This window comes from Centroberyx affinis, unplaced genomic scaffold (assembly GCF_046629955.1).
Source record: "Centroberyx affinis isolate AG114_WGS23_722 - 3 ecotype Tasmania unplaced genomic scaffold, CSIRO-AGI_Caff_v1 ptg001072l_1, whole genome shotgun sequence".
Taxonomy (NCBI): domain Eukaryota; kingdom Metazoa; phylum Chordata; class Actinopteri; order Beryciformes; family Berycidae; genus Centroberyx; species Centroberyx affinis.
In genome coordinates, this window is record NW_027279620.1 from 294,572 (window position 1) to 319,364 (window position 24,793).

At 38.7% G+C, this 24,793-nt stretch overlaps 1 protein-coding gene across 2 annotated transcripts in view; it reads left to right on the forward strand.

Annotated features, from left to right (window-relative positions):
• Positions 1–24,793, forward strand: part of LOC139647304 (metabotropic glutamate receptor 4-like) — a 140,020-nt gene that overhangs the window by 107,734 nt on the left and 7,493 nt on the right. For both annotated transcript variants that reach the window (XM_071523185.1, XM_071523186.1), the window contains 3 exons: positions 11,916–12,116; positions 19,042–19,178; positions 21,077–22,012. In XM_071523185.1, the coding sequence (XP_071379286.1) occupies positions 11,916–12,116; positions 19,042–19,178; positions 21,077–22,012 (1,274 nt within the window). The remainder of the gene's footprint in view (positions 1–11,915; positions 12,117–19,041; positions 19,179–21,076; positions 22,013–24,793) is intronic.

Genomic DNA, 24,793 nt, shown 5'->3' on the forward strand with positions numbered 1-24,793 from the left:
ATACTATGCTATCAAAATTAAATTGAGAAATAATATATTAGATAAACATTCTACACTTAGGGGCTTTAATAGCACAAGGAATAGCTACTGTATATCAGATGTCAATGTATTAGTTTGCCTTTATTCTTTGTTTCATAGTTAGGTGTCAGTACAGATCTGCTGACATCAATTTGATACATTTGATATCAGCTTGCTGTGCTGAACAGCTTGTAGCTCTATAGACTTCTATAGCTTCTATATATACTTCCAATGCATGCTGTAGCACACTATCAAAATTACCACACATCCATATGCAGGTTGTTTTTTATGCCTCCATGCTGGCGACAGCCGTGGCCGGAGGCATTATGTTTTCGTGTTGTCCGTCCGTACGTCTGTCTGTCCCATTCTCGTGAACGCGATATCTCAGGAACGCCTTGAGGGAATTTCTTCAAATTTGGCAGAAACCTCCACTTGGACTCAAGGATGAACTGATTAGATTTTGGTGGTCAAAGGTCAAGGTCACTGTGACCTCACATCCGTCCCATTCTCATGAACGCGATATCTCAGGAATGCCTGGAGGGAATTTCATTACATCTGGCACAAATGTCCACTTGGACTCAAGGATGAACTGATTAGAATTTGGTGGTCAAAGGTCAAGGTCACTGTGACCTCACAAAAGACATTTTTGGCCATAACTCAAGAACTTATACACTAATTATGACAAAATTTCACACAAATGTCTAATAGGATAAAATGATGAAGTGATGACATTTTATATCCAAAAGTTCAAAGGTCAACTTCACTGTGACATCATAATGTTTTGCTTACCACTGTAGCTGAGAAAACGATCTTGGGTCATTCTACAAAAACGGTGGTGTCACTTACTTTTGCAGACACCAAAATCCTTTAAGTTGACCTAATAATCACATTAATTATATATGTTCAATAAATAAAGACTGTCTTTGCAATGATAAAACAAAGTTTATTGGTGGAGGCATACAACCGCGAGGCGGTTATTTCTAGTTTGATACATGATTTACAATTGAAATAGATGGTCATTAATTTTCATTAAAGGAAAGCACATGGAAAGATAGAATATCTTTGTAATCTGTTTAGTGTTGCTCAGTCAGCTAAATATTGAATATGATAGAATATAATTTTTATATTCATATTTATGGAAAATATACTGTATATACTGAAAATATATTATATTATGGAATATAATAGGCCAGCATAGCTTCAAATGTCACCAAGGACCAAGGAGACACAGTAAATAAGTACAACAGATGAACACGCAAAGCTAACCAATTAAGCATTGACTTAATTGTCAGTGCTCTTAACAATGTGGTGTCCCTTGGCAAAAGAGAGAGATGCCTCCAACAAGCTATACTTCCAGTTTTATGTGATCTTAAATGCTTTCTGTGTATATATGTTTTATCAGTTGTCATGGTGGCTGGTCTTCAGCTAAATTGCTGCTGCCCCTTTTCTCTCTTTGAGTAGCCCCGGGGGCACTGTAAATTTTTACGGGGAAGAGTTACAGTCATTCTACTCAAAGCTCTTTGCTATCACTATCACTAGCCCCATTGTTCTTGTAATCATTGACTCTCTATGTCCCCACCTTTTTTGGCTTTGTCAGTTGGTCATCGGTCAGTATAATATATATACGGTCAGTATAATATACATTATATAATATATATAATATACAGTACATTGTGTATATTATATAATGTCAGTTTACATTGCATTTCTGCAAAAACAAGCACTGGAAGAGTGTGTTAGCTGGTTCTAGTAGCCTTCCTATAGCATGTCAGATGGCATTTTTTGTTTGTTTGAACCGTTATATGCTCAGAGAGCAGGAAAGAGTAAATTCCGCTCTTAAGAAATCTGGAAGATTTCCCCACCCAGCCACCAGGTACAGGAAACTGGTGTTTTTAAACATGATTATATTGCCATGATCTTATTCCATTTGTGAGACATAAAGGCTACTAATTTGTAATAATACAAACCACTGGTAACGGGCTTCTGTACCATAACAACAGGGTTGTAACTCAGTCAATCCAGATCATCTGTCAGCACCCAGACATTACAGTGTATACGCCTTTGAGTGCAGGGTAAACAACTTTGAGTGCAGATGTATAATTCAGGTCCTATTGCTGCTCTCTGTCCAAATGTGCTTGTATCTGGTGACCCGGGGGCAAGGTTTGCTTTGTTCCTGCAGATTTACATTGTCACCTCCAGCCCACAGGTCATTCCCCTGCTGTATGTGGATATTCCCAGCTGGCAGCAAAGCACAATCAATAGTACTGCAAACAGGTCATAAGCTGCTGACTACTTTAATTCCCCATATGGATATTGAAATAAATACCTACTAGGAGCACCATTTGAATAAGGGACTACTAGCCGGACTTAAGCCATTAAAGTAGATTAGAGGAAACTACTCTTTGACTATTAAAGCTGATTTGGAAAATTATGTGCAATTACTTTGCCTACACTACTACCACATCTAACTCAAGTCAAGTGTATTTCTCTAATTGGGCAAATGGTAAATATTGCAATATACAGTATAATGCTGTTCATGGTTCTTTCAAAAGGTTAATGAATGAGAAAATGTTAAAACTTCCCAGCATATGAATTAGGTTACAGGTACTGAAACATTAATATAATTTGAAATCTTTGCTGTCTGTCTGTCTGTCTTCTAAAAGTGTTCGACCAGTTTGCCCTCTGATCTTTTCAGACCATTGATTGTACATCATGTTATCTCATGCTACCAATTAACTAAACCTTAAAAATAGCATCTTGGTTTCCAGAGCAGAATGAACAGCAACTCCAGGTCATAGGTACTAATTGGGCATGGTAGATTCATATAGTTTTATAAGAAATTCAAGAAGAAGTTTACCTTCTTGTTAGTTTAAATTTGAAATCTTTGCAGTCCAGCATTCAACACCGTAATACTCAAGTTTGCTATCTGATCTTCTCTGACCGTTCACTGTACATCACGCTATCTCACACTACCAGTGAACTGAACCATAAAACATGATCTTGGTTTGCAGAGCAGAATGAACAGGCTGATATAAACCCAAACTTGTGAAAATGGAAGACAAATTGGCAATAATAGAAAGACTTTGCACAATACCATGGCATGCGATTTTCCTTCCTATTATAGCTGCATGGCTAGTAATGAGCAAGGCTGAAACATCAATGATGTTTAATTACTTCGGGGTGAATAGACATCAAACTGTGGTCTCCAAATCTGAACTGTCGAGTATACTGTTGCATAAAGGCACAATTCCTAGTTTCTGGGGACATTATTCAGAGCTTTTCATCCGTCATATTAAATTTTCCACCTAAAACTAAAACCAAAAACATTGCATTGAGCATCATTACAATTTCAGTAGAGACAGCTAGCTTCTAAAAATATTGCATTCTACCAGGTGAGTCTCAGCAGTCCAGCCATTTCATGCAGTATTTCCTGTAATTAAGACAGCCTCTGCAGGTGCAATGCGTGCTGCTGACGTTATTTCAGCACAAGGTGAGGTTCAGTCTGGGTGTGGAGTCAGGCGCGCAGGCTTGAGTCACTCTGCTGCTTTACGTCCCTGTGGGCATGAGTCATCAAGGCTAGCAGGAGAGAGATCGGAGGGCCTGCATGCCTGCTTGATTGTGTGAAGTCCATTGCTCACTGAAATCATTCAAGGCCACCACATGCGACTGAGCAATGTTTGACACATCTTTAATTCTCTTGAAATGCAATTCAAATGTCATGGTTCATGTCAGGATGACAACAAAGAGCCTTGTTTTCTGCACTTTCTGAGCTGCAGTGGTTTAGAATAATTGCACTGTGTATTAGTATAGGGCAACTCCAGAGGAGATTTTCCATTTAAAAGTAATTTGTTATCCTTAATTTCTTATTCGTAGACATTTCCTGTAATCAATTCTTGTTAAAAGACAGTTAAAGCAGAAAAACACATTTGCTATCCGTAGCTTGCAGCTGTTTTCTTGCAACAATGGGTTCACTATTCTGACCGGGCCATGTCTTTGCAAGCAATGATGACAAGCACTGCAGTCTATTTTTGTCTCAAGGATGATGCCCAATCTTCTTAATTAGAATAGAAGATGGGAGTGACCTGTATGGTTGTCATCTAAAGTGTGTCAAACCCATTACCATGGCCACACAGTACATTATTTCAACTTGCTTGCCTAATAAGGCACACAGTATCCACATTTTGCCCCAAACTTGAGGTTGACAGTCAGTATTATACTCTAATTTAATTCTAATTTCAGTTTGCCAACTGCATTATTTCAGTCCATTGAGATAAAAAATAATAATAATATAGCACAACAAAAGGGAACAACAGGATACAAAGAGAGTTTTGACAGAGAAATGAAACAATCCAAATCACTTGGTAATTAACAAATTGCCATTATAGAAACAACACAGTAAAATGCTGCATACCATTGGTTTTATGCCTTAGCAATGAATCAGAATCACCCTTATTCATAAAGTGCATAACATGTATGAAGAATTTGACTTGAAATGTAACAAGCTCTTTACAGTATATCAGCCATTCCCAAACTTAAGAATGCCGCGGCCCAATTTTAAATCTGAAAATCTTCCGCGGCCCACCCAACCCTTTAATCACAACTCTGATCAACACACGAGACTAAGATGAAGTATTTCCCTATATATTTTTTATTTCATAAACAGAACATGTGAACGTGGGCATATGGCAATGCAGTGCAAATTAATAATCCATCCACATACACGTAACAATTTGTAAAGCAACAAATGTAAGAAATTAAGTGCAAATAGTGAATTGTTAAGCCTGTATCCTGGCTGTTTGACACTGGATAATGAAACGCTTATACATACAATTTCACAATATCCAACCCAATATCAACATGAAGAAAAAACAGACAGAAAATAGAATCTCTGATGCAGCTATTACAATCCATCACAGCTGGGCTCATTGCCGTGTAACATTCCCAGCGATAGGTACTCACTTGAGTACTTTCTACGAGTCCTCCTTTTTGTTTTCACAGATTCATTTTGATCTTCCAGTGATTCGCTTGTGGAGGTTGATTCTCCATTAAATGCTTTCCTTTTGCAACCTGATAGCCACCACTCCATTTTTACTCTTCCCCTGCCAATGATGAAGTATTCCCTCAATTACAATTCCCCGCCAATGACGAGATATAAGATATGTTCCGGCTGGATCAAAAATAGGTCATATAAATGAAGAATAACACGTAATTTAAATCCCACGGCTTTGTTTTATTCGTTCTGATTACTTTTTTAATGCAAATATTTAATCATAAATATTTTATGGTAATTTCAAACTTAATTACAAAATTGAAAATTAAAAACTTTTTATTTATTTATTGTAAATGACCTCTCGCGGCCCACCTGCAGTAGCTTCACGGCCCACCAGGGGGCCGCGGCTCACACTTTGGGAATCACTGCACTATACGTTAGGTAGGCAGGCTCCACATGGAATAATTTACTTGATATACATGAATATAATGCCATTGTGCAGCTCAACAGCATCTAAGATGGAACCTACGGACTTAGTGAGCTGAACTAGCATACAGCACTTTATATCTTGCATACAGCACTTTATATTTAGTATTCAATTTTTAACTGCCACTGGTCAACTTTTTAACTGCATGAGATTTTACTACATGTACTGTGTTGTCTTTTTATGTGCACTTATGTTCTTATATGTAGGCTACCGTATTGACAGTGAGCTATGCACCAGCGAAAGACAAATTTCCATTATTCCCTGCACTAATGGACAATAAAGTTTTCTTGAATCAATAATCAATTACATTCTTATCCACTGTTGCTCTATCAATGCTAAATATAGGCTCATCCAATTCAAGGTGATGCACTCCACTATTCCAAAGTCTACACAGATTTGATCCTTCTAGGTCTCCCCTCTGTGATCAATGTAATTTAGAAAAGGGAACCCTTTCACATCTTTTCTGGTCTAGTCCTGTGCTGCATGGTTTTTGGTTGAAGATATTTGATTTTTTTTCCAAAGTTTATAAAAAGGTCATCCAGCCAGACTAAGACTTGGTTATATTTGGCTGCTCGGATTCCATCTTGACCTTCTCCAAGAATGAGTAAAAAGCATTGATGCTGGGAATGGTGGTAGCCAAAAAACTGATTTTACTATAATGGAAATCTTCTTCTTCACCCTGTTTCCAAAAATGGCTGCATGAAATAATTTCAATTATCAATATGGAAAAAATATGTGACAGAAAACCTAACACAGAAAAAAGATTCTCCGAGATCTGGGGACCATTTCTAGATCACTTGGAAAATATTTGACTACCCTCTTGGGATAGTTAGGCCATATATTATCTTTATTATTATTTACTACACTGTGATATAGTACAACTCTACCAAATACATGACATCTATTTGATTGTTTCTCTTTGAGACTATTATAAATATGTCAGATGGCATTTCGGTATGTGGTGGGGCATTACATTTTATGTTGTATAAGATTATAGTGTTTTATATTGTACTTGACCACGTTAGATATATTTGGGCACAAGACATGAAAGGCACAATGACATTTCGTGCGCTTAGAATTATAAGGTTCTATCTGCCATCAGGATAGTTCTGAGATATTGAGCTTCAAAGTTTTCAGCATCCATTAAGTTAAATGGAGATGGGTCATGTTGTTTTAGAAATTACAGACTCAAAACTCATTATTTTCAAAAAATAACACCACACATATGTCAACAGGCACTCATAGAATAGGTTCATGCAACTAACTCAGTTTGACAAAAAGGTCAGATAGAACCTTATAATACCAAGGTCACGATTTTTGTATATACACATACCAGTATGTCAGTGCGTAGATTGTTTTTTTATTTATCTGCAAATTGTAAATGCCTATTTATAATCCATAATTTGATTTGTCAGCCCATGTTACACCCTTTTCTTATTATTTTTTATTTTCTTTTTTCTTGTACCGTCATGTCTTTTTTCTTTTCTTGCACGTCTGTATGTCTATTGTTAAACCGCAAAATAAAATATATAAAATAATCAATTACATTGGATGTCACATACAGTGGATAGGTACAGATTTCACAGTACACTTTTACACAGACACAAAGCTTTAAGCCATAGGAAGAGCAAAGTGATTTCACATTAGACACTATTAAGTTTTGCGTCTGTGAAATGGCTCCTAAAATCCTATTAGCTTTTGGCAACTCAACTACAGGCAACTTTATCTTGGCACATTCATACAGTCTGTGACTCTCAAGGCTCGCTAAACAGCTGACGGAACAACACACATTGACAGAATTTGTCAGGTGGTCAGCTCTGTAACAAGATAATCGCTCGGGGCAAAATGGCTGATGATGACCTCCGTCTCCTCCCTGGAATAAGAAATAGCACAAAAAAAAGAAGTTGATAGAATCTATATTGTCTGCCTATTTGTTAGTTATTTGCAGAATCTTATTAGAAAAATAGCTTATACTAAACAAGTGTGCAGCTCATCGTATGACCTATTGATGCCAATCAGATCTATGCCCTACCTAAAGAAATGACCGGATTCAGTCCGTTTCCACTCTAATGCTCGATACCCCTAATTTTTCAAGATCAGAAAAAAGACATAAAGCACAGTGTGCGCACATAATAAAATGAACTTTTTGTAACCTTCTAACTCAGAGTGAAAGAGCGACAAAAAAAGAAGCAATTTCTCTCCATTCAAAAGAATAATGTGAGCTGGAGCATACATTCTGACCTGGTGTCTCCTGGATCATGGTGTTCTTTCAAAGTCCCAAGGTTTGCCTTGATGAAACCCCTAAACCACTGATAAATAGAGAGCAAGGTTTCTTCTTCATTTGCAGCCTTGCTTGTTTTTCCACTTCAGGCTCCCTCTAACCTTCCTGGCAGCACATCTCAACACCCAGTCGCTGTCCTTTTCTCCATTTATCAGCCAATGAAATTCAGCCCAGTTTGAGAATAGATTGTTTAAGCATATCTGTCTAAACTTGAATGTGTTGTGGCATGTCTTCAAACTCAGTAGGAGGATGATATCCACCAAAATTATACATCAAAGAAGGTGTGTTATTAAAAATGTATTAATCCAGGGAGGTTGGGAGATCAAAATTGTTTCAAATAATCTTACTCAGATGTTGCACACAAATCAGACATACACCTATCAAAAGTATCTTAAAGATTTAGAAGAATGGTATTTAGAGAATGGTTTATAGCAGGCAATAGGCAAAATGTTTGTATGTGTGTGTGTGGGGGGGAGAGTGTGAGAGAGAAATAGAGAGAGAGAGAGAAATAGAGAGGCTGTAACAGCCACAGAAAAGAGACAGACTGCCCATCCCTGCTTTACTTTGCCCGTAGTGCACATCTGCAGAACAATAACTGGCAATATTCAAGCTCCTTAAACATTCAGAGCCTTGTCAGGGATGTTAAATTGCCTTCTCTAAGCAGGCAAATAGTGATGCAGGATATAGATAATGGCAGCAAGACAAACAAAAACTATTCATCTGTGTAGAATCAGCATTTGTTAACATGAAGTGTCTCCATTTAGATAAGAAATGGCTGCAATAGACACCTTACAAGGCTTGCAAACCAAACAAGTTCCTACTTTATCTATTTCTTCATGCTTTTTTTTATTGTATTACTTTTTTTTTCTCATCTTTCCATGACTTAGACTATACATTCATCCTTGTCTTGTTTAGATCAGGAGCACCATAGAATTATGAATGAACAAAAAAAAGGCTTTGTTGAGTAACATGGAGGTTAATGTTAATTGAAAGCAAAGAGGCATATTGTTCGGATATTGTTCCCTTGATGACAGTAAACAGTCCATTTATATTATATATTTATGTATTATTATTATGAAATGTCAGAGCAATAATAAAAAGCCTTCAGTAATTAGGAAACTGCAAACGCACAATGGGGCCAATTTTCACTAGAGCACACCCATTAGCATGCCAAATTGATTATGGCCACTTTTCCCCACTTTTCCACATTATGTGTTATTGACATGACCTATTTGATGATGGATAACATTATTCCTTCATCTCTTTCTGTGATGGCACAGATGAATGCAATACATAAAGTACTCTGTGCGCTCCATTTAAACATGATACTTGCTCTCAGACAGAATTGAGCAGAGCTGGCAAAACCGGGAAATCGCTCAATGTACATAGCAATTAAATGATTCTAACACAAGCATCAAGCTTCGAAACACAAGCAAGCAGCCCGGCAATATCCTTCCACTGAGTTGAAGCATATGAACTACTGTAACAGCATGTCAGCGTTGTTGGTCTGACTTTAATAAGCTCTTAAGAAACTGTCACACAGGATGAAAAAGCGTCAAATGCTATCTGTAACTTCAAAGATCAGCTGTCTTCCCTGTCTCTGCATACAAACTATATCCTATTTCCTCAGAGAACTCTCTTTTTGCAACACTCTTGAAGTCACTTGCTGATTTTGTTGTGTGAGTGTGCAACGTTAAGTAAACTTCAGCAACTGTTGTTAAAAGGTCCGCAGTGGCAACTTCAATACAATTACAATAAATCATTTTAAATTTGACTATCTCAGTCGTAAGACCTCTATGTCACATTCAGCATGCTAATACTGCAGATAACGTACACTCACTGAGCATTTTATTAGGAACACCATACTAATACTGGGTAGGTATCAGCTTTCAGCTCAATGTCAACCGGCTACCAAAGAGACATCTGCCTCAAGGATCGATGTGTTGTGCATTCTGAGATGCTTTTCTGCTCACCACAGTTGTAAAGAGAGGTTATCTGAGTTACTGAAGCCTTTCTGTCAGCTCCTCTGACCACTCTCATCAACAAGGTGTTTCCGTCGTAAACTCCGTAAACTCTAGAGACTGTTGTGCGTGAAAATCCCAGGAGATCAGCAGTTTCAGAAATACTCAAAGCAGCCCGTCTGGCACCAACAGCCATGCCACGGTCAAAGTCACTGAGATCAAATTTTTTCCCCATTCTGATGCTTGATGTGAACATTAACTGAAGCTGCTGACCTGTATCTGCATGATCTTATGCATTGCACTGCTGCCACATGATTGGCTGATTGGATAATTTCATAAATAAGCAGGTGTACAGGTGTTCCTAATAAAGTGCTCGGTGAGTGTATTTTAGATTGTAAAAGTCGGAGTACCTTTGCAAGAGGGAATGGGCTGCTGCCTCCTGCACTTGTTGAGAATGATGAAAATGTACAAGGAATTAGAAAGAGACTGATGGCAGTGTATAAGTGGTGTGTAAATCCACGATCTTGAGAGCAGTGCACATGTGCAGTGGGCATGTTTACCCAGCCTTTCTCACCGCCGCTCCACCGATGCTAAGATTAGTAATAGAATGAAGTGTCAGATAGTTCTCCTTCCCTGTCTGTGAGTGTTTGTCCTCTTGGTGTCTTACTGATTCTCTCACTAGTTTGTTATTTTGACCTTTATAAGAATCAAGTAATGGAATGACTAAAATAAAAAAGAAAACAATCTCAGTTTAATCTGGGTGTTTCTGGAGGTCTTGGAAATACAGATAGCTTTATTTACTAAAGTAAGCAAGAGGTAATTGTCATCCCTTTCTGCCATTAGTTGAGGCACGCAATTATGAACAGGTAGGAACTTGTGTTTATATTATTTGAGTTATTCTATTAAGTGTTAACGACACACAATTAGCATACAAGCACAAAGTTGACAGAGCAGATATTAAAAGCATTCATAATTCATACAGTAAAGTGGCTGTAATCTGTGTATATTTCTATTCAAATTCCCTTTATAGGTTGGAACTTCAGAGTCGTTAAAGTGTTTGTGGGGACACACACCGATCTTGCAGTGCACATAATTTCACCCCTGTCAGTTGTTGCTGTTCGGTTGGTTAAAGGCTATAACAGTATCCCGCTGTCACTCTTCCTGGTCGGGCTATCTGGCGGGGCATTGGCTAATAAAAGGATTAGGATGTTAATTGAAACGTTGCTTGGCGATTAAAACATTTTCAAAGCATTAGAACAACCCCAGCTATGATTAATATACACCTGTCATAACTAATTACATTAATACTGGAGAATGATTAGGCCTGTCTCGCTGTGTCTTCCACTCCTCCTCCACCACTCAATCACACTCTCTGCTCTTGATTAATGGATCTGAGGTGGCACGTGGCTTTGTGGGGATAAACAGTAAGAGAGCACATAAACAAGACCTGAAGGTGGTGCAAGAATGTTCCCAAAGTAATCCAATTTTGAGTTGGTCTTTGCTTTGATGAGCCTTTGTTCAGTTTAAAAGTTTAAACCGTATGGATTCTGTGAAATCTTTGCACAGTGGCAAACGGTGTTGCCAAGGTTGTTTGCGCAGTGACAAAGGCAAAGACTGGGAAGTGTGATTACCAAAAGAGCCTTGTTGAATAATCTTGAGTGGCTCTAATTCCTAATCAGTGATACACAGACCATAATGAGAAAGGCTGCATACAAGTCCATTTTGGATTCTGTGAAAGCAGATACTTTGATTGATGTCTAGAATAAATGGCATATAATTAGCAGTTAACATGTATGCCAATCTCTAAATAAATGAAATATGGTGGAAAAAGATGGATAGGCAATTGAGTAATCAGGGCTCTTGAAAAGCTATCATTTGCTTGATTTTACACTTCTTGCAATCATTGTTTGGCCCTTGCATTTTTGATTGATTGTTGTGCAAGTCCAGCTTTTGTGCTCTGAGTATTTTGTCATTCAGATAGAATACGCTGGTCTTTATTTTCAGTCTTCACAATTGCAGAAACTACAAGACTCAGTACAACTCTGCCTGGGAACTTATACATTTTAAATCCAAAATGGCCATGATATTTCTCCCACTATCCATATAAATGTATCAGTTCAATCTTCAGTGGGGCATAATTTCATGTTATGAATAGTAATACTTTGTGTTTTCTTTTAGACCATGAGCGGATTGGGAAAGACTCGTCCTACGAACAGGAGGGGAAGGTCCAGTTTGTGATTGATGCAGTCTATGCCATGGCTCATGCCCTACACAACATGCATAAAGACCTCTGTCCTGGCAAAGTCGGCCTCTGCTCCAAGATGGATACCATTAATGGGACACTGCTGCTCAAGTACATCCGCAATGTCAACTTCACAGGTGTGTATTCTTAATTCATTTGCCACCAGGGACAAAAAGGTCATGCACATGTACATGCAGTACAAACTGTCACTAATTAACTTTGTTGTTTAATCTCTTAATTGCTTTGAAGACCATTTGAAAATCATTATCAATTGAAACAAGCTAACAAAGGTAATTACTGTAGTTCCAAAATAAATTTTAATTCAGGAAACCAACGCTTTTTCCACCAATAGACCTATCTGAATACAAAATAAAATAAATATAAATTACAAAAGAGCACATGAAAGCAAAAAACTTGTTTACACAAGGGACATTTACATTTGAATGGGGACCATGGGTTTCCATTAGCTGCATTGCACTATTAAGAATTAAAGTATAAGCATATTGAAATTCTAAGGTATCATAAGAAACAAGTTTATTTGTACAAAAGCTAAGAAATTGTACTCAGTTTTTGGGTTACTGTATCATGGGGCATTGGTGAAGTGGTGTCTGGGGAGTTGGGTATACTGTGATGCAACTTGCATGTCCTATTTTTGTGTTCACACAACATGCTCACACATAGGCTTTGTGAGAATAGCTTCCAATTATTAGCCTACTGAATGTAAATTACTCACAGCGAGCAGGAGGGACCGAGATCCGTAGGAGGGCTGACAATCAGCAGCAGGAACAGTGTGTTTTTATCACAGCTGATGATGCGCAGGAGCCATGCTTTGTGAGACGCGTGTTTCCCGCCTTATCTTGTCAGCAGTGAATTGCCCACGCAAGAGAGCTCCTGCTTGAAGTAGACTGACTACTGCCGTGAAATTTTAAAGAAATGACATGAGAAGAGGAAGAGAGTTACCAGTCAGCATCAAGAGATAGTCACCACCAGCACTCTTTGTTTCCAGTGGCAAACAGTGGTTGTCATAAACCTCAACATAATGTTATAGTGTTGACATGCATCGCTGGCGGTTATATGCAAAAGAGACAGAGCTGGGTATGAGGTGAATACAGTGCTTGCGTACAAGTGAACAGAGGCTCCGACCCTTGCATTTGCTTGCAATGTTGGTGATCTATGAAGCTGATTCTACTGCTGCACTCGGTGTAAGTTGGTCTCATCAAGAGCATCAGCTAAACACCTAAAATGTAAATGTAACAAAAATATATGCACTCCACTGAGCCATAGCTGAATGATTGTGAAGGAGTGTGTTGTGCATGTTGCAGAATGCAACATGCAAACAGTATATTAGCTCTTAGCTAACCACAAACACTACATGCAAACACAAAACGTACACCTTTCACCTTTAACACTATTCGCAACACATTTCTGCATCTGTATTCATTAAATGCCTATTATGGCCAAATGCTATATTCATTTTCCTACATCCTTAATGATCCCATATTCTGAAATTAATATCCCGCTTAATATACCTAGAGTATGGTGATATAATGTAGAACACAGATTCATACACCTTCTTGTGCAATGTGCACAGGCTTGGCTTTGTTAGTTCACTATTTGGTTTTTTTTAGCCTTTGACAATGTTTTGTCTCCTGCTGTTGATCATTGATAATTATTGTTGAAAATCAGAACAACAATCATGGTAAGTACAGTGATGAGGGGGATAAACATAATGAAATATTTAGATACACAGCGCTTAGAATCTGAAAAGTTATGTTTTCATTTATGGTCTGAAAATATGCAAGATGCAAAGAACATATAGCAGCACTAAGCAAGTTGCACAAGCTCTGAAAATGAAACATTATAGGCCTACATAAAAAAAGATACATATAGGGACATATAAGCAGGTCATGTAAACAGCATTTGCAGAGTTTACCATCGCTGGGATGAGGGCCATGTTCAGAATATTAATGTGCATGTAAATACATAAAGATGTAACCCTTCTCTCTGCAGAACGGGGTCTAACGGAGGTCAGCGCTAGTGGTTATAATAACTTGAACTAATTATACATCAGAACAGTAGAGGGTCAGGATGACAGAGCGTTCATGCAATCAAGCAGAATGCAACAAGAGCATATTGACATAGTCACAACACTGCTCCACCCTCACGGGTAATTATACAGTAATGGATACATTTATTTGGATGACAATTACAGAGCGGAATCTCTGCGAGTGGGGCAGTCACCGAATGGCAAGTACCTGACAGACATGCAAAATACAGGAGATGAGATTGAATTAACTTCATCAGAGATCTTTTAGGTTATGGATTCATATAAGAGGAACTGTTTTAAAGTAAACATGAGCATAGATGATTTTTGAGAAGCGATGTATCTTTATTTCGCTAATGGAGATGGAAAGGAGACGGTGCAGCACTCAGCAATGTATTACTGTAGCCCCCAACTTCAAAGTCAAAACATTGTTTACCTGTTCCTGAGTGTGCTTATTACTATGTAATCAGGTCACTCCTCATTTGTGTAAAATCTCCTCCTGAGAAAAAAAAAAACCCTGTTTGGAGGTGTATCCTGAAGTCGTATTCGGTTAAAGTTTCACAAGATAGATCAATTCTCCTATAGCGCTGGAGCGAAGCCTTAAACTGAATGGGGCTGCTTGTTATAGAAATTAAAACTTGAGTACTTTCTGCATTATTTGATTCATGGAGTTATGTTACTGGAAGCCTTCTCAGCACTGAAGCCATTGGGGTTACAACTAGAATGGCTAGAAAATCAATGCTACAACACATTACCGGAATACATTGCTTTTAAGAGTCTTTCAGCACAGTGGAATGGAGAATTTAAAAGGTTTTAAGGAAAACGACGGGAAGTGTCCACATGATCCCGCAGTATTCTGGGAATTGTCTATAGACACCCGTGCTGACTAAAGGAAAGAAGAAACCTGGCCTCTACAAATATTGTTGATGAAGGTGATACTGTCTGATACATGGCATTTACACTGTAATCCCTATAAGGATAATGTCCCTGGCTATATTCATGAATAGCATGTACTCAGTGACACTCTATGCTATTTCATTTCTTTTTTGAAAGGACATTGAGTCACACAGGGACCTTATATAAACCAGATTGTGAAGTGGTGTGAACATTTCAAAGTGTCAAAGGGTTGTGGTTAAAGGTTGGCTGGTGACCATGCAATATCAGGACTCAACAATGTTTTTCAAGACTGCCTGTTTTCATGAGGTTTGATTACTGATTTAGCCATTTTGAATGTAACTTGACGACCCACTCATTCAAACATCATATAGCACTGATGTGAAATGCCCAGTCTTTGCCAACTGTAATTTAGGACAGTGTTAAAGCAATATTACAATTAGTTTTAACATGGGGGTTATTTGGCACTTTACCGCCATGAAAACCAGAATATAAACTAATCACCAAGATCCGATGCAGCTGGACGAGTTTGTAGCGTTTGGATTTTTACTTCCCATTCATTTGAATGAGGCCACGAAAATAGCCTGAAAACTTACATTTCTTAAAGTTCGTGAACAGATTCAACAACAGATCCTGCTGCTGTGACTTTCAATTGTCCAGTGTTTTAGAACATAGTTTTGTCGAATAGCATTTTTATTAATAGAAGAGAACATAGCGGAGGGATACCATTTAGGAGAGACAGTTCCTGTTTGGGAGACTGGATCTACTTTTATTTTTAAATACTAATTTAAATTAGTTTAAAGCAAGAATAGAAATGCAAAATGACGACAGACCCAAGACTGCTTTGTTGTCTTAAAAGCAGGATCTGTTGTTGAATCTGTTCACAAACGTGCTAAATGTCAGTTTTCAGGCTATTTTCTTGGCCTCATTCAAATGAATGGGAAGTAAAAATCCCAACGCTACAAACTCGTCCTCGATCTTGGTGAGTAGTTTATAATATCAACAGGCAAAGTTTATATAATGGTTTTCATGGCGGTCAAGTGCCAAATAACCACCATGTTAACACTAAGTGGAAAATTGCTTTAAAGATTTTGCTGTAGATGTGTGGTTGTACAAAAAATAATGGGCACTTTGCTGCATATCAGAATGAAGTATTTCCCTCAGACCACGACGTAAAGATGGTTAACTGTTGTAACTGCCTTTAAAAGGATCTTAAATTACAGTGTTGAGAAGTATATACTCCAAATGCCTGTCTCCTGACCGAGAAACTAGGGAAATTAAGCAGCACAGCAAACGGAGAGAGGAGGATAAGCTGGAAACACGAAACTATTTCTGAGGTCATTGTCACAAAAAGAAGAGTGGAAGCTGAAAAGATAATCAACCCCAGCACTGGCCCTTAACTCTGCTCAATTGGATGACTAATAACCATGCAAGGCTCGGCCTCCATTTAGAGTAGCCATAAATTACAGTCTCTGACAGCTGAATCTTAGTATTTCAAAGTTTCTGTTTGGCATTTATGAGGGAATGGTGGCAATTGTATTTTTGCTGTTTTATTGTTAGGTTTGTAACAAATGCGCCTTCATCAAAGCTACAGTGTACTGGAGCCACCTTCAGCCTCTCAAGTCCTACAAAACAACAGCAGAAAAGCAATGTGTTTTGATGATTTTTGATTAAACATTTCTAAACATATCAGATTTCCCATTGCTTTGAATAATGGCGTAGGTGGGAGTGGAGGGTCATTATTTTTCAAACCGTTACAGTACCAACTATGAGATCCTGAGAATGACTAAGTTGTTTGAATAATGATGAGAAAATCACTGAAGAGGCTGCCAGCATTATACCTTCAACAAAACAACCCATCTTAAAATTGAGAATAGTATCAGCAGGTTTGGAAAAACAAGACTCAAGTAAATCTGAACCATGTCGACATGCTCATTTTCTGCCTGACTTAAAATTGCCTATTAATAATGTATTAAGAAAGTAGGGTAATTACTATCAATACACTGTGTAAACACTTCTTCCGCACATTTCCTCTTCCACCTCCATTTAATGTAGTTCAGTCGAGCTGCAGCTGATGGGTTTATCTTTTTTTGAGTAGCATTTCCTAAAAAATCTAGGACTAAAATGAAGACCCAGTTATTAAACAAGCTATGTTAGTTAATATTAGCTGCTATGCATGAAAATAGCAATGTCTTTTTACTATTTAAAGGGGAATGCCACCAATTTTTTTTTGTGTGCCCTAGGACAGTTCAGTCAACATTTGTTAACTTGTGAACACCACTCTTTCATAAAGCTGGAAATCAGAGAGAAAACCCTTGAGTTTATGATGTCACTGGGATGTAAAATCAGGGGCCCCATTGACAATGAATGGGGCTCTGACTTTGTGGAGCCTTAAGATGCTAATTTGAGTTGTCATACCAAAATTAAGTTCATATTCGAGCATTGCTAACAGATATGACCCAGAATTTAAACCTCACTTGGGTGCAAGAACTCACACAAAAACGTTATGGCTTCACAAAGTCAGCACCCCATTCATTGTCTATGGAGCAGTGGAGATTTGACATCCCAGTGACAATCACAAAGTCAAGGCTTAGTTCTCCAGTTTCTAACTTTAGGAAAGAGTGGTGCATGTTCACTGACATTGACTGACTGTACTGGGGCACATGAATAACATATGTGAATTTTTAAAATGGTGAAGTTGAAAGGTGAAATATTCATTGCATAATATATATTAATGTATTCTGTTTACCAATAATCGGTCAAGCCATTCAAATTAATGGAAAAATACATCCTGCTTGGTTCTCTCCCTTGCTGAAGCATGCAAGAAAATCTTCATTAATGCGCATGACAGACCGTTGTTGTCTTAGACATGCCCTGTAGATAATGCAACATGATACTGATAATGCAATTAAAACCCATGGGAGTTGGTGAGACCCCTGATGCACACACACACACACACACATTTGCAGAGGAGAGAAAAGAAGTCTATACTGCAAACTTCTCTGACTTACAGGATTCAACAACAATCCGCAATCGATGATGTGACCTATCAAAGGGAAAAACACTCAGTTAAATAATTCCTTGTATTCCTATGGCATATAAGAAAGTCGAATCAATACTTGTGAACATCAACGACTCTCTCCCAAAGCCACGAACATGAGAGCTGAGACTCAGATTTGTGATGCCATCAAGCTGTCAAGTCTGGGGAATTTGTATATTCTTTATCTGTTTTGAACCAGAAAAATGTATTCTTGTCTCTGGAAAATCTTCCTGGGTGCTATCACTACTGTCACCTTTACCATATTCCCCAATCCATTCTAAAATATCTGTAGAATATATTGTGCAGTGCATCCAACTATTAGAACTTACGGTATTGTGTCCATGGTTTATTTACTAAATACGTTTTTGCCCACCATTTCGACATATTTCAACATTTTACATATACGGAAATGTTGAATATTGAGGGAAAGCCTGTGCTGTGGAAGAGAGAAAGAGAATGGCGTGGGGGCAAATACATAAAGAGAGATGCGGATGCTATTAATGCTCCTTTCCTCAGAGATGCTGGTGAGCTCTGTTGTGGGCTCTCACCACTAAATCTGCGAATCCTCATTCCCTCACACCCCAATTTTATAATAAGTTGTGAAGTTGGAGAGGGGGTTGCAGGCTCGCTTCGGAACAGGCAGACACATGAAGCAGAGGGATGAGAGAGACCTCAAAGTGGTAATCAGAATCAGTGCTGTCATTCGTTAGCACTCGGAGAGGGGACCTTGAGGATAACAAGCGATGGGGCAATAGGCAGAATGAAGGAGTGTGAAATGATATGGGAACATGAACAGACAGCAGCCCTGGCCCTCCTCAAAGGACCAGGACAACATGGCTGTCAGCATCCATTTTGCTCCCATCATTAACAGTATAACATTATTGGCGTGAAGTCCCTTTGCAGCCTCATTTAATTTCAGAGCATTATGACAACAAAGGCTTGAGTTTGTAATGTCCAACACTGGAAGTCAGCATTAAGTTGAATTCTGTACTTCAAAACAGTGAAATCTGTAAAGGAGTTTGAGTTTCTGCAATATCAGCGTCTCTATGATTCTAACAAAAAACGGATTCCTTTTCCTCCTCAGGAATTGCTGGCACTCCAGTAATCTTCAACGTGAATGGAGACGCCCCCGGTCGCTATGAAATCTACCAGTACCAGATGACAAATAACACCACGGAATACAAGATCATCGGCCACTGGACAGACCACCTCCACTTAGACGTATGAATATCTTCAATTATAATACAAATATGTCTGTAATATTGTTGCGTTTTATGAAAAAATGAGTGATAGATGGATTTTTGTTATCAAGCTCGATATCCACGTCAACTTCGTCAGTTGAGGTGTTGTTGAGACACCTCATGTTTGGCTGTTAAGCTTTGAATTACTCATTCAAATCATTCAGTCTTGACAAGAAAATAAAAAAAGCACATGGCAATAAACCTAAACAACTGTGGCTTCACCAACTGTGAACGATGACAGACATGAGTCCAGTAAAACATATTATTTTTTCCCATTTCATTAGCATTAGGCATAAAAGAAAATTCGTAAAAATTGAAGTGACGGCAACCATAATAAAGTGCACACATCACCACCAAGGGCAAGAAAATCATCATGACCTCGAAATACACTTTCTCATTTAAGTCTTTTATTGTCTCCAGCGGTGCCAAAGCAGCCACTGCACGTCTGTAACTGTGAGCATAACACACGAAAATTACAGCAATTTCAATATTGCCACGCATATTAGGGCTTAACTCATTATGGTGCAGTACCTTCTTGTAACTCTTACTGTTATCAGAAATTATCTTATATGCATGTAGCTTAGGTGACTGTCAGGTTTTATAGGGCAACAGTCAAGGGATATAATAAATCATCCTCTTCCTGGTTGAGTTTAGAATTTATAAACATAGAGGCTAAAAAGCGATCTAGGTCAACCCATGGTGTGTATTTCCACAATATTTCCACTTTAAATTATGCTAATGAGCAGGTCTATAATGGAGTGAAAAGACAAGAGCATCTTTTTGCATTAGCCTAATTTTGACATTCAGCACCTCCACACCATACACCCATTTCCCCTTCGACATATGCATATACATGGTGTAGAGAAGGTGCAGATCAGATTTGCTTTATACAAATGCCAAACTTGGGTGGAAGGATGTTTATGCATCCTTTTTGTGCTTATGCATCATTTATACGTGAGGCCCCAGCAGTTCTTCTTGTTGAAGCATATAGGTAAGGTATTAGATTATTGTAGACATCAAGGTCCTGCTGTGAGTTACCGCTGCAGATCCACTTACCAACAGCTTCCCCGGACAGAGACCCCTAAGGAAAAGCAAGAATGGATGCCATATGGAGATGTAATTTTCTGGAGACTAAAATAATCAGCCAAACCATCCAGATGTTTATTTGAATGATTGGATCCACCCTATCTTACACTATTGCAGTTAATAAGGCCTCTTAAGCGAACCGCATGGTAATAAAATAATGTCAGTGCGACAGCACAGACATATGGTATTACATTACACTGTGTTAGAATTACAGTACCACACAACCATATTTAATATCATTCCTCAATTTAGTGGAACATGCCTTGTAAGTATCTAATTAAACACCAATGTAGCTTCCTGATGAGTTATAATTCCATGCTCTAAGACTAGTTTTTACCCAGTGATTTCTTGATCAAAAAAGACTATGGTCTTGTCAAGTGGTGAATATTTACTGTTTTTTTCATCCTTCTATCCTTGTACTTCTGTGTATTTAATACGAATTTACCATGAGTTAATTGAATTGTGCATAATGCAGTGCATTGTTTTCTATGTAACTAACAATATGTAGCCACATATTGTAATGTTAATGTTTTTGCTTTATACATATATTGACTTAGAGTTAGCATAAACCTCTTTAATTCTCATTATGAGCTTATCCAAATGTAATAATATTGGGAGACCATGCAGTACTTATTTAACTTGTCTGGGTTTCACTGACGTTTTTATTGAAGTAAGTAAATGTGTGAGTTTGGTGGAAGGGAAAGACGGATATGAGTAATGCAGCATTAGTATTATGAGGCTGAATAAACTGACTATTTCTCCATATTCCTCTCCTTTCTAATACATTTCCAGACCAATGAGATGCAGTGGCCCGGTGCGACGCGAGAAGTCCCGTCTTCTATCTGCAGCCAGCCCTGCCGTGCCGGGCAGCGCAAGAAGACGGTGAAGGGAATTCCATGCTGTTGGCACTGCGAGAATTGTGATGGTTACCAGTATCAGGCAGACACTTATACCTGCAAGATGTGCCGCTTTGATTTGAGGCCTAATGAGAACCACACTGGCTGCGTTCCCATCCCCATTGTCAAGCTGGAGTGGAGCTCCCCCTGGGCGGTCATCCCCGTCCTCATCGCAGTCCTGGGCATCATGGCGACTCTGTTTGTGGTGATCACCTTCATACGCTACAATGACACGCCCATCGTTAAGGCATCAGGTCGAGAGCTCAGCTACGTGCTGCTGACGGGTATCTTTCTGTGCTATGCCACAACATTCCTCATGATCTCCACTCCTGACGTAGGCATATGCTCTCTGCGGAGGATTTTCCTGGGCCTGGGTATGAGCATCAGCTATGCGGCGCTGCTTACCAAGACCAATCGGATCTACCGAATCTTTGAGCAGGGTAAGATGTCGGTCAGCGCCCCTCGGTTCATCTCCCCCGCCTCCCAGTTAGTCATCACGTTCAGCCTGATATCAGTGCAGCTACTTGGGGTGTGCATCTGGTTTGGTGTGGATCCATCCCAAGCCATCATCGACTATGAGGACCAGCGTACAGCCAATCCTGTAATGGCCCGCGGTGTTCTGAAATGTGATATATCAGACCTGTCCCTAATCTGCCTGCTGGGGTATAGCATGTTGCTCATGGTCACCTGCACAGTGTACGCCATCAAGACCAGAGGGGTGCCAGAGACATTCAACGAGGCCAAGCCCATCGGCTTCACCATGTACACCACCTGCATCGTATGGCTTGCCTTCATCCCTATCTTCTTTGGGACCTCGCAGTCAGCAGAAAAGGTAAATGTTCCATTTTAAATGCAGCGCAAGTAAAAAAAAATGACCAAGAAAGCTTTTGTCATTATTACCCAGGCTCCCTTGTTTTGAGGTCTGTGCACAGATGCCAATTCACTCGCTAAGAATTGTATATAGCAAGTGCACAATGACAGTGAGTCAATTAAATTCACTTCTGCACACAAATAATTGGCTGTCAGTTTTCCAACTGGAGGTACTGTATATTTTGTGTGCTGTTCATTGTGAAGAAAATGGCCACTCAAACTGTGCTTGTTGTATAGCATCAGCCTCTTGTATTTGTGGATGCTGCCACTATTCATCACAAGATGACGGGCTTTGTGCTCTACTGTGGGGATTACAAGGCTTTTAGAGCTGACTTGTGAGGATAATTCATTTCACCTCAAGTTTGCTTGGATGTGTTTTCTTTAATTGTGTTTCTCAGTGTGTTTGATTCAGCTTCACTGAGTGGGAATACCAAGTAGTCAATCACTGCACATTCATGTACATAAAAATAGATAATACTTGCTTGTGAAGTAGCATAAGCCAGTGAAAATTACTGTGGCTTTTGATGTTTCTTATCAGTTGGAATTGAATCACAGATTACCTCTTACAAGTGCTCATGTAATGTTGGGGGTGCTCAACACTGATGTTCATTCTAAATCAAAAATGTGCATCTCAGCGACTTAAAGAATTCATATTACCCTTACAGGTACTTTGTCTGGCGGCTAACTGGAAATGCATTATTTTGTTACGGGGGAAAATGACATCTAGTTCGTAAAGTATGTTTTCCAAAGCTTTTTGTTTGGGCATCAGGCTTGTGTAAGGGCAAAAGATGCAGCATGAATGAGCTGTGATAAAGGCAGATGCCGTGTAGAAGTCATGATTGCCATGGAAGCAGCACTATGGGACCGGGAATGCTAGGGAGGTGCACAATAACAACCTTAGTAGGAGCCTTTATATTGCCAGCAACAAAAAGGAAGTGTTGAAAGGCGATGTGGTGGAGAAGTGTGTATGGTATGTAGAAGCAAAAGCCTAAATGCCTATTAAAGCAGCTTTACTTCAAAAGCAGCTCATGCTGGTTCCCCACCAGTCAGAACAACAATATATTATGATGATAATCTTGAGCTTTTTTCCACATATTATTATTTTTTTTTTACAAAACCAAGCAAATTATAAAGCATGATCAAAAATACAGTCATGACTCCAACCCTTTGATGTTAGTAAGTACATCAAATGATATGCATAGGGACAGCTGGAATTAAAAATATATGTGGATGCAGGAACATGCAGTCTTAGATGAGGATAATCCTATTAATGTGTTCATATTTACATGTTGTTATCTGTGCTAGCATATATAGTAGCATGTGCAATAATTCAGAGGCAGGATTTCATCATCAAAGGAAGGAGGATGCAGATCACCAGATCTTACAGTACTTGGTGGCTTGGATGGAGGCTGCAGGGGGAAGGACCCTTTTCATGCACTGAAAAGCTCCTTGTTTACCTCAGTGGCAACTGGCTGCATTTCCCTGTTGCAAAGCTCACTGTAAACCCATCGACTGCAATAACCCTTACAGGAATGTCGTAGGAATGTTGTAGGAAAATATTGATGATATGTAAATCATCCTGTTGAACAAATTTTAACAAACTGTGTGAGCCAGGAAACAAATTCATTTATAGTTTGAGTTTGAATTTCTTTTTATTAGAGAGTAGTTGCTGGAGATCATCGGTCAAAATACAATGTACGTGTCAAGTATAATGTAACATGGGGCCATCCAGATCTGTATCAATCCAATTAAAAATGTGTATATGCATTTGGAAACCAGACATGGCAATGATCTGTTGTAGAACTTGCTAAAATAGAGGTGTTGTGTTTATTTATCTCAAATGCATTGGCATAAAATGTATAAAAAAAATGTATAAGTTCAAATTTTTGTATAGCATTTAGGCCTATAGTGAGCCTAACTTTTTGTTATGACAGTAGGTATAAGCTACAGGCCTATTGTCTTTTATGGCTCAAATCTTTTTTAGTGTTACAGTTTGCTTGGTTAATAAGTAGCCTCCCATAAGACCACTGACTATGCAGTCCACTATTCATGCAAGAGGGCTTTAGGGCTCTAGATGCATTGTGCAGGGAAAATACAGTCAGTGCTTTCCAAACACATCAAGCTTCACTGAATTTGTATACTGTAGTTTCTGAGCTACTGTAATTATTCTATTACCAGTTCAAAAATGTAGTTCTAGTAAATTAGTAATATTAAGATAGATTTCTAGCTGCTCAAGACACTTCACTATATCTGCTAAGTGTGCTTGCATCGCTGCATGGCCTCCTCAAATCCTCTCTGTGTTTGCACTTGACTTTCCAGTGAAAAAGAGGAGGGCAAGCATTGCAAGTCCATCCTTCAAATCTGTAATTTCATTATGGCAGCCCATTAAGATCTTTTGAGAAATATAACCCACATTACTATGTTGGTGGGGAAATTGTCTGGCAAAACTCTGAGTTGTCTGCCTTTTTCTTGCTGTTGGTGTCAGCCAGCCAAGTTGCGCAGGAAGAGAAATTAGTCAGGGAGATCAGGAAGAGGGAATTGGAAGAGAGAAACACTGCACCTTGAGTCATGTCTTAAGTTTTCTTTGTTCTACGTCTGCCATGTTCAATCTATTGAATTACTGTAAAACAAACAAAACAATAACCCCAAATTATTCATAATTTGTTTGTTCAAAACAAAACACAAAAAACAAAAGTAGAAATTTGGATTTTGCTTGGGATAGAATCCATATTTGTTTGAACTC